Here is a 10,347-nt window from a genome sequence, read left to right as displayed (position 1 = left end):
TGCAGATGTGCCTTTACATTCGCTAAAAATGCACTCACCTAAAACACATACACCTAAAAAAGAATTACACGTAACCCAGTCATATTGAGTATTTGCATACCAAGGTGATTTGTGCTCAAACTATATTAAAATATCTCCTTTGTGGTTATATCTCGTTATCTCCTTCAGCAATCGTTGGCTCATTTTGGTTGACTCATGTTATGCCAGGCAGCGTCCTATCAGGCACAGTAATGACAGGATGAGCCTTGAGGCCCAGAAAGTACCGGATTTCATCTCCAAGCTATAAAGTCAGCACCTGTAGGGAACTGGTTTGGTCCCAGAGCGCACACACAGTCAGTAACAGTTTTGTACTTCGTTGCAAGTGACGTCTCTGCACACACTTTGTCATCGCTGAAATGAGTAATGCTCAACACAGAATTCATTTGCTAAAAGATGAGAAAAACGTGATAACGTCCTGGATGCAAATGTTCAGTATGTGCATGTTGTGTGCTAACGTGTGCAGCCTCTGGCTATCAGAAACATTCTGTTTTTGACAGCATACGCTTCCCCAGCAATTTTCCCTCATTTTGCAATGGAATGGACCCCTTGGTAGGGCAATAAGGTTTCATGAGACAGGCAAAGGTGATTTAATAGAGCGATTTATGACCATAAAACACAGAACATGAGCTCCTCTACAGCAACAGCCGACCAGCCTCTCCATTTTGCCAAAGGCAACACATGTGCATCTCATCACTGTAAGACCAAACTTTGCACTAAAACCAAAGAAAAAGACATTTCTGCACTTCTGCCTGTAAAGCTAAAACTATTTGATGTAAAACTTAAACTTTTAAAACAGCTCCAGTAAACTCTGTTGAACCAAGATAACCCCATTGCCTCAAACTGTTCCATTCTGGGAACACAGGTGCAGAAAATCTGCCTGGTAACAGAAATATCATGGGTGGGTGTGTGCCCTCATATGCAACCATGAAAAGTTGGTCCATTATCAGGATGCATGTGAGACACGTCAGTTACTAAACGGAGCCACTGAAGTGGAGTTTGCTCCAGTAGTTAAGAATAAAGGATGGATGATTGGTGTGGCAGAAGCTGCGAGGACAGACTGAGGAGCTGTAGTCAGCCTCCTATCTCAAACTCTGTGGGTTCTGATTTCAACTTAACCAGGAGAAGGACAGACACCAGTTTAGGCTGCCAAATTAACAGAGAGAGGAAAAAAGATGGAGCTAAAAGCAGCTGGAGATCCTTTGCAAAGCCATAACATGTAATAAATCATTTGCAGAGGACACAGGGTTTAATTGATGTAGAAGTATTTCAAAAATGGCCCTCAGGCTATGCACACTGGAAGCTGACAGCACAAAGATGAGCAAACATCACTTAACAAAGCAGTAAATATTTTAGACATTATATGTTTGATAAAATGTTTTTTTTTATTGATATTAAAAATGAAAGTACATGAATTGTGCATTTCGGACGTTCTAGCGTGCAGAGGTTAAATCAATAAAATACACACAGGCTGAGTGAGCTACTGACAAAGAAAAAGTTGCCATTGCTCGGCAAGTTATCTCTTCATATTCAGCGAAAAGAAGTGGTTGTCTTTCACGCCATTCATAAGAACACTAGAGTAGCCTGTTTGAACATTACAATAGTGAATGAATGCAGTCCTAGCAGGAAAATATAAAATATAATAACAATAATATAATAATAATAATAATTGCACTGCCTGTTTTGTTGCACAACTGAAATAGAATATAATTGGAGACATGATGCAGCCTTGATAATTGAGATCTCTTTGACAGAATAAAAAGGATAGAAAGTATTTTTTGACTCTTCACCACAGTGCTATATGGTGAGTATCCAGTAAGTCTCTATTCCACGGGGTGATGCATGACACAATAGAGGGAGAGACTATAATGTGGCACAGAATTACCTTGTTACTGACATGGGCTTGAGTGGTTTCTCACGAAGAACTGTATCATTATGGCCAGGTATGGGCAACGACCTCAGCTGCCCTTCCACAACAAGATTATCACTTTAGATCACCAACAACTCCACATCCATCAGAGAGAACTTTTTTTTTTCTCGTCCAGAGTGCCTCCGAAATGGTTCAGTGTGATAGCCCTTCACCAAAATGCATAATGGATGCATTAGTAGAAGAATGTTAGGGGTGAATGCAACCAACCCCCAACCGCAGATGTCATAGATGATCAGAATCATTGTCTTTTACAGATAGATAGATAGATAGACTCTGTGACAATGACCTGTAGTTGACTAGTCAATCCTTAAAAGTTGCTTGCATCATGGTGAAATCATTAGGGCATCAATATGATGACTTGGCCGGACGTAAGCAAAACCCAAACTCTACTGAGCAGACATTTATGCACACATCTGACGCTCCTTAGAAGATCATAGAACACCATGCACAACTAAATACACAGGATTTAATGAAGGACTGATCATTTCTCTGCCATCAATACTAAAGTGGCTTCAAAAACATAGTGGGTTTGAGTATAATCAATGTTGAACAGTTATTTTACCTATCATGAAAAAGTCACTCATTGATGCTTTCCTTTTTCTCAGACAACCCTGACAGGCTTCTGGAAATCCATGCAGACCATCCTATTCAGAGTATGTGCCTATTTCTGTGATATTACATGCCTAAGCAACCCAGGCTATGCTGCTGTAAAAGATTAATTTATGGTAGCTATTGCAAATGAACAAAGAAAAAAAAGACATTATTTTTGGTACAAAGCATCTACAAAAAGCCTTACAACTCCAATTGGAAAACAGAGATCATACAAAATAAATCCGTCAGTTGAGCATCAGTGCTACGTACACTATATTGCCAAACGCATTCCCTCATCTGCCTTCACACACATATGAACTTAAGTGACATCCCATTCTTAATCCATGGGGTTTAATATGACGTCGGCCCACCCTTTGCAGCTATAACAGCTTCAACTCTTCTGGGCAAGCTTTCCATAAGGTTTAGGAGTGTGTTTATGGGAATTTGTGACCATTCTTAGCGCATTTGTGAGGTCAGACACTGATGTTAGACGAGAAGGCCTGGCTCGCAGTCGCAGCTCTAATTCATCCCAAAGGCGTCCTATCGGGTTGAGGTCAGAACTCTGTGCAGGCCAGTCAAGTTCTTCCACACAAAACTCACTCATACATGTCTTTATGGACCTTGTTTTGTGCACTGGTGCTCAGTCATGTTGGAACAGGAAGGGGCCATCCCCAAACTGTTTCCACAAAGTTGGGAGCATGAAATTGTCCAAAATCTCTTTGCATGCTGAAGCATTTAGAGTTGCTTTGACTGGAACTAAGGGGCCAAGCCCAGCTCCTGAAAAACAACCCCACACCATAATCCCCCTCCACCAAACTTTACACTTGGCACAATGAAGTCAGACAAGTACCGTTCTCCTGGCAACCTCCAAACACAGAATTGTCCATCAGATTGCCAGACGGAGAAGTGTGATTCGTCACTCCAGAGAACGCGTCTCCACTGCTCTAGAGTCCAGTGACGGCGTGCTTTACACCACTGCAGCCGACGCTTTGCATTGCACTTGGTGATGTATGGCTTGGATGCTGCTGCTGGGCAATGGAAACCCATTTCATGAAGCTCTCTACGCACTGTTCTTGAGCTAATCTGAAGGCAAGACGTTCAGAGGTCTGTAGCGATTGACTCAGCAGAAAGTGGGCGACCTCCGCACACTGTGCGCCTCGGCATCCGCTGTCATTTTATATGGCCTACAACTTCGTGGCTGAGTTGCTGTCATTCCCAATCGCTTCTACTTTGTTATAGTACCACTTATTTTATATCGGTTGCGATGAAATTTCACAACTGGACCTGTTGCACAGGTGGCATCCTATCATGGTACCAACGTGGAATTCACTGAGCCCTTGAGAGCAACCCATACTTCACAAATGTTTGTAGAAGCAGTCTGGTGCTTGAATTTATACACCTGTGGCCATGGAAGTGATTGGAACACCTGAATTTAATTATTTGGATGGGTGAGTGAATACATTTGGCAATATAGTGTATTTTATTTGGACCAATTTTTCAAATATATTTCATAACAAAATAAATAATGCCTTTATACAGTGCCCTTATTTGTATTTCAACAAACAAACAAAAAAGCTTGGCGGCTCATTACGCAAGATACAGCTCAGACTAAAGGAAAATAACACAACGTCCCTGGAAACTAATTATATATCTATATATATATTTATACATAAATATATATATATCTGTACATGCATTTCTACATATATAGATATATATACATATAAACGTGTACATATATATATTTATATATATACTGTATTTTCAAGTATTTGTTTTCAGGCAAAAGCATGTGAATACTACTGATATAAAATAAAAAATAAAATGTTAGTTGACATTATTGCTGTTTTTTCCCTTTGAATTGAAATTTTGTGCCTTTCTTTAAAACTGTAAAAGAACATAACAATAACCATCAAAAAAAAGCCTAACTCGAAAAAACAGGAATGTCACGGTACCAGAAACTGACAGGGTTTTCCTTTTTTTTTTTTCATTGAAACATTGATATGAAAAAAGACAAAACAAAATAAAATCATTATCCCACTCGTTCTTTGTCCATGCCATGTTATTTCCTGTCAGAGCAGTCTGAAAAGCCATGGCAGACAGGAAGTACTGTCCCACAACTATAGTACTGTCCCAATCCAGGCGGTCCACGGTGTCCCATATGTGTCCTCACACTGCTCCGTGTGTCCTGCAGCCTCCAAGGGACAGGAGGAACAGTGACTAGGTCTCAGGTCCCCCCCTTGCTGCTTATGCTGGCAAGCTAGTAATGAGCAGCCGCTTGTACTCGCCATGAGCCTAGATGCCAACACAGCCCATATTTTTCCTCAGTGACTCTTCCCCCTTTGACAGCGCCACTGTCAGGAGCTCCCCCATATCCTTTATTTTCCTTTTTTAAAGTCATACTTTCCTTAAAACGGAAAGTTTAATATTCATTCAAAGAAAAAAAACGTGCTTTTCAACCTCTTCGAGTCCATTTCCAAAGCTAGCACCATGACATTTTTTTAAGCTACACGTTCATTGTTCATAAAAAAATAGTGCCATTTTTTTTCTTTACTTTGACGTAATCCGTGGCAATGTGCAATTTTGCAGAAACTTTTCTGCTTTTTGTTTGTCATCAAAAAGGTGCTGGAACAGGAATCTAATTTTGTAAAATAATTCCTTACAGTGTGGAAGTCCCTTTATAGGTAGAGGTGCAAACTAATAGGAAAAAGAACTAACAGAGATTATCTTTTCCCTCAGAAAAAATGATGTGGAATGGATTCTTTCATGCAAGTTGCTCTTCACTTTCAGTTGTCTTCCACCAGGACAAAAAACATTCCACTAGGTGTCCTCTTGACACTTGCAAACCACAGATCTATTTCATCTTCTTTTCCCCTTTTTCTTTTTTTCTTTTGCTTAAGGATCCACCTGAATTGCATTCAGCCGAATTGTTAACTTTTGTTCAACATTTGTGTTTGTGCCTTTTGTATCAGTGAAAGAAAGAGAACGGGAGCGAAAGAGTTCAGACAGGAAGAATGTGAAGGCATGTTTGTGTGCCGGAGTAGGGTGGGTGAGGTTGAGGTCGGGAGGGGAGGAATGGGGGGGCCATATTAAAAGGGCCAGGGGTTCAAGACGTAGTGGACGAGAGCAGGGGGGAGGGACTGGTGGACTCGAACAGGGCAGGGGAGGTCAAAGAGGACTGCCACAGAAATGACGTCAGAGACAAAGCTATAATCCCCTAGTCTTTTTTGTCACCCTCAAACTCTTGTCTGTGCAAAGGGCTGGCAGCGGGCTCATTTGTGGTTGACAAAGTTGTCCGTGGTGAGCAACACGGGGGGCAGCTTGCTGGGCAGGCTGATCAGGGGCCTGTGGAAGATTGACTGCTCCTGGGCTTTAATCTGCTCCGCCTGCCTCCGAAACTTCTTGGCCCTCAGAATTGCAGGAACGCCCCTTCGGAGTCGCTGGGCCGCCTTCCTATTCCATACATCGTATTTGGAATACTTCACGGTCATATGTTGCTTCCTTGGAACTTCCTATTGTGGCGTGCAGGCAAGAATAGAGGAAAAAGGGGAAAAAAAGGAGTCAATTCATTAGGAATGATAAGATACTGTACAAGTGCTCATTACAAAGGAGGAAAGTCTTGTTTATTTTGTCAAAACATTCAGTCATTGTTGGGTCAGTAAAATCAAAGACATTCTTGTGGTTCTGAGCGTCATAACAGTCTCGCCTTGCCTCCAACTTGCCCTTGTTTTGGTTTCCTTGACTGAAAGAAGTTGTCAACAAGTACTTAGTTCAGCCTCTTTAACATATTGTCAAAAGAAAGGGCAGTCACTTGGCTCATATACATATGAGGAGCATGTCGTCATTCCCCCATTGACTTAGTGTGTGGTGTAACCTCAACAGACTAAATGAAACACTACTTAAAAACACTGTCATTTCAAAGCATCTATGCTTATTTTGCAGGTACTGGTAGGCAGTGATAGATGTTGTTCTGAGCACAAGAGATTGAGACAAAGTGGGAGTGATGGCAGCAATGCAAGGATTTATGCATGAGTAGCCAGTGCTTCATCTGAATGGCTTGTTTTGGTCCTGCCACTTGAAGAGTGTTTATCCCCCTTCATTCACCACAGGGCCGCTCAATAGCTTAAGAACAGCTGGCCCTCAGAGCAGGCTGTACCCATCAACTCTCCCAACTGAGAAAAACTGGGGACATGTCCAAACTAATTCCCAAGAAGCCAACCTTTTTTTCATTTCTGCAATAGAATCAAATTATTCTCTTCTGACATTTTTTACCTTTATGTATGTTTTTTATAACTATTGCAGTCTCATGGAACAAACATTTGTTTTCTGATAGTCAAAGCAAAAGCTTTACGAACAAATTTCAAAGTATGTTTAAAGAACATTTCAAGGGATTTTAAGGTCTGGAAAGCAGCCAGTCTTGTGACTGCGGAAGAAGATCTGAAACGCTTGGACTATTCCCTGCGTGTTTGTAGCATATTTCAGTGAAGCTCTGTTGGACATGTCAGGTGTTTTTGACTGTTAACTTTTTTGGAAAGCTTGCTGTTCCATGACTAATAATCAGACAATCAAAACACAATGTTTTGATACGGTTCAGCAGTCTCTACCATCTCTAAGGCACACACTCTTCAGTCTGTAACTATAATTCTTCCATGGTGTGCTGTGTACTGTCTTGATGTTTTCCATGATGGTCAGCAGTTTACATGGAAGGTTAGTGCTTAGCATTGACCCTTTAACAAGATAAACCTGTCTTTGTGTGGATTTCAGTTTGTGCTCAGTGTCAGTGACATAGGGGCAAGGCTCATAAGTGAATGGAGGCAAAAGAGATGAGAGGACAGATAGAAACTGGGATTAGAACGGTTTCCCATAATGGTGTGTTGCTGTTGTTGCTCAGACGCACCTGCTTTAGTGCGGGCATCACGGGTATGACCTGTAGAGGGGTGGCCGACACGTCTCTTTCAGACTTGGCAGGTTTGGCACAGTACTGCTCCAGCAGGTTGAGGTCACAGCTACGGAAACAACACTCCTCTACAATCCCACGGTTCTGGGTGCGCCCTCTGTTATTCCTGCTGGTTGGCCTACCTGAGGAGAAGAAATGCAATGAAGAGGGTCAGGTTAAGGCCTGAAAACACAACACTGGCACCAGTAATGAATCTAGGTTGTTTTTGCAGGATTACTTCAACAATCATAGCAGGCCTTGGAGCAAAGAGGATAAAAGGAAATCTTTGACCAACTGCAACAAATCTTTTTGTTTGTATGGGGTAATCTGATTAGGGGTATCTGGAAGTCCTTAAATGAGTGAATACACAAGTAAACACCCTGTGCTCTCCAATGGAGAGAAATGAAAACAGAAGAAGGATAAATCTCATGAGAGGGATGGCTAGATTTGATTGCAGGAGGAGGAATATGAGAGAGAAAGAATGAGTGATCAATGGGGAAGAGGAGGAGGCGAAGAGGAGGAGAGAGCCCATCTGTGATGGCCCAAAATGGGTAATGATCATTCTGATTGGAGAGCAGCTCCTGTGGCGACCGGCACACAAAGAAAATGGTTGTCTGTCAAAGGCGACAAGCGGAGGGTGGGACGCAGCAAGAGTCTTTTTGGACAAAATCAGAGCAATCGGAGGGAGGCAAACTTATGTGTGTCACAAACACTGCAGACTGAGCAAACAGAAGCTTATCCAGTTGAGGATTACCAACACTGCCTTGGCATAAAGCTTTACAGCTACTCCATCATCATCACAATGCACGTAATGATCAGAATTAATGTTAATGAGCTCTCCTCTCACTTTGGTATCAAGACCCCTCCTCACCCCCACCTATCCAACTCATCAATGTGGTCTCCTGGCCTGGGAACACTAGTGCTGAGGTGACTGGTATGCCTCTTGGGGTGCTATTACTTTACTGGTAAACAAGTGGCCCATTGTGTCACCCAGTCCTGTGTGCCTTTGCAGCTCGCTGGCCTTTCATATGCAATGAGAGGTATGGGCTGTAAGCAGACTCAGCAGAGCAGCCTGGACGAGGTCTTGAGACACACAGCTGGCTATAATCTCCCTCCCTCCTTTTCTCTCACTCACTTTTGACTGGGTGCGCGCACGCGCGTGCAAGGGCGTCAGTGCGTGAGAAAGAAAAATAGCAAACACGCATACCACACAGCCACAGACAGTCTCAGCTATCCAAACAGATGTGTGCGAATGAACAACATAGGGACTCAAGAGGAGGGGAAATAAAAGCAGAATCAACATTTGTGCGGCCTGAAACCTACTGAAATAGAAGCCTCTGTCTTCACAGACAAACTGCAGCGCATCCACCAGTTCTCCCCCACACAACGTCTCTGCCGAGGCCATTTCCACAACGTAGAGCGTGAGAGCCAGCGCGAACAGCAGCGCGCGACTGGTCGAAGACATCTTCCTGACCTGCAGACAAAAGCACACGTTGCAGAAGACAGGTCATCAAAATGCAAACATGAAACACAAAATAATAGCATTTAAGATCCATTACACAGAGAGATGTTTTGTGTAGCAATGTAAGAGATTAAAGTCCATCTCAAATACACGCATGTGAAAACAAAAGTTAAAAAAAATGCACTCCCTATCAAAAGTCTTGTGCACGAGTCAAATATCAAATGAGCACACACATCCCACACCCCCCTCCTCGATTTTTATCTGCTGCTGTCATGTGTGTGGCACCTGGAAGAAGTGCTTATTCTGAAGGAAAAAAGTCGTCAGTATCTGTAGCTTTCACTCTCTTGCACAACTCTCCTGAAGTTGCATGGCCGGCTACTCGATAGTTAACTACCCGAAAAGTCAGACTCAGCATATATTTTCCCCTTGCTCACCCCGGAGTGAGCTCAATGACCCTCAGACCTACCGCCCCCTATCTGCCGGCAAGAATACCAGCTGTTTGCCCCGTGTCCAGTCAACAGTGCACCATCCAGACCAGAGAGGATTAAAATACCCCTCGGCTCATTTCCTTCTCTCCTATCACAAATGCGTCAAAGCCTCAAAAGCAAGCGCTCTGTTTTCAGCTGATGCGTCTTGAACTTTCATCGCTGCATGCAAATTAAGAGATGACCGGTTGCTCAAATTGCACAAAACTGACACAAACAGGCATATCTGTTTTCTGTTTTAAAAGAACGAACAAATACCGCTGCACCCTGCCGGAGCTTTTTCATTATGCGCATGGAGACAAAATGTAAAACTATTTGCTCCTGTGGTTACCTTTATTCGGCTGTTCTCTGCTCTCCGGCAGGTGTGGCAAAGGGAATGGTGTCCGTATCTTGGCTGGGTTTCCATGTCAGATCGCAGTAGTCAAAGTGGTGGGAGTTATTTGGTTGGAGAGATTGCAGGTGAGTTAGTTTCCCAGTTGGTGAGGCTATAGAGATGGTGAGTGAGAGGCTGTCCCAAAGACCAGGCGACAGGCAAAACTTCTCAGGGAGAAGTATTATATACTAAAACACGCCCCTTACACCCACCCACCCCCCTTGCTCCTCCTCTTCACGGCTGATAAAAAATGGACCAGAGATGTTTTATGGAAAAGTGCTTAAACGAAGAAACGGCAAAATGACAACGAGAGGGAGAGGCTGAGAGTCACAGAATATGGAACTCTTCCACTGGCATTTTCCACGTTTACGCGTTGTAACCTACAATCAGCATGTTTACACACAGGGCGCAGACTGAACAAGAATAGCTGTAATTCCTTCGACTCCAAGAAAAATGTCAATGTCTCCGCCCTGCTGTAATGAAGATTAACATCCAGTTAAAACAGTGCGGCAAGGTCTGCGCATGTCTTGTGAC

At 43.0% G+C, this 10,347-nt stretch overlaps 1 protein-coding gene across 1 annotated transcript; it reads right to left on the bottom strand.

The window, feature by feature from the left end:
* Positions 1-1,402: 1,402 nt before the first annotated feature.
* On the bottom strand, positions 1,403-9,967 carry igf2b (insulin-like growth factor 2b). Its single transcript, XM_075469504.1, has 4 exons — positions 9,772-9,967; positions 8,817-8,967; positions 7,455-7,636; positions 1,403-6,069 (listed from the first exon to the last, which is right to left on the bottom strand). Exons 1-4 carry the CDS (start codon positions 9,844-9,846, stop codon positions 5,830-5,832), a joined length of 648 nt encoding a protein of 215 aa, XP_075325619.1. The 5' UTR covers positions 9,847-9,967; the 3' UTR covers positions 1,403-5,829.
* Between the last annotated feature and the right edge of the window lie 380 nt (positions 9,968-10,347).

Source organism: Odontesthes bonariensis, chromosome 7 (assembly GCF_027942865.1).
Source record: "Odontesthes bonariensis isolate fOdoBon6 chromosome 7, fOdoBon6.hap1, whole genome shotgun sequence".
Classification (NCBI taxonomy): Eukaryota; Metazoa; Chordata; class Actinopteri; order Atheriniformes; family Atherinopsidae; genus Odontesthes; species Odontesthes bonariensis.
The sequence above is the reverse complement of the archived record's forward strand: the minus strand, read 5'-3'. Positions and strand labels throughout refer to the sequence as shown.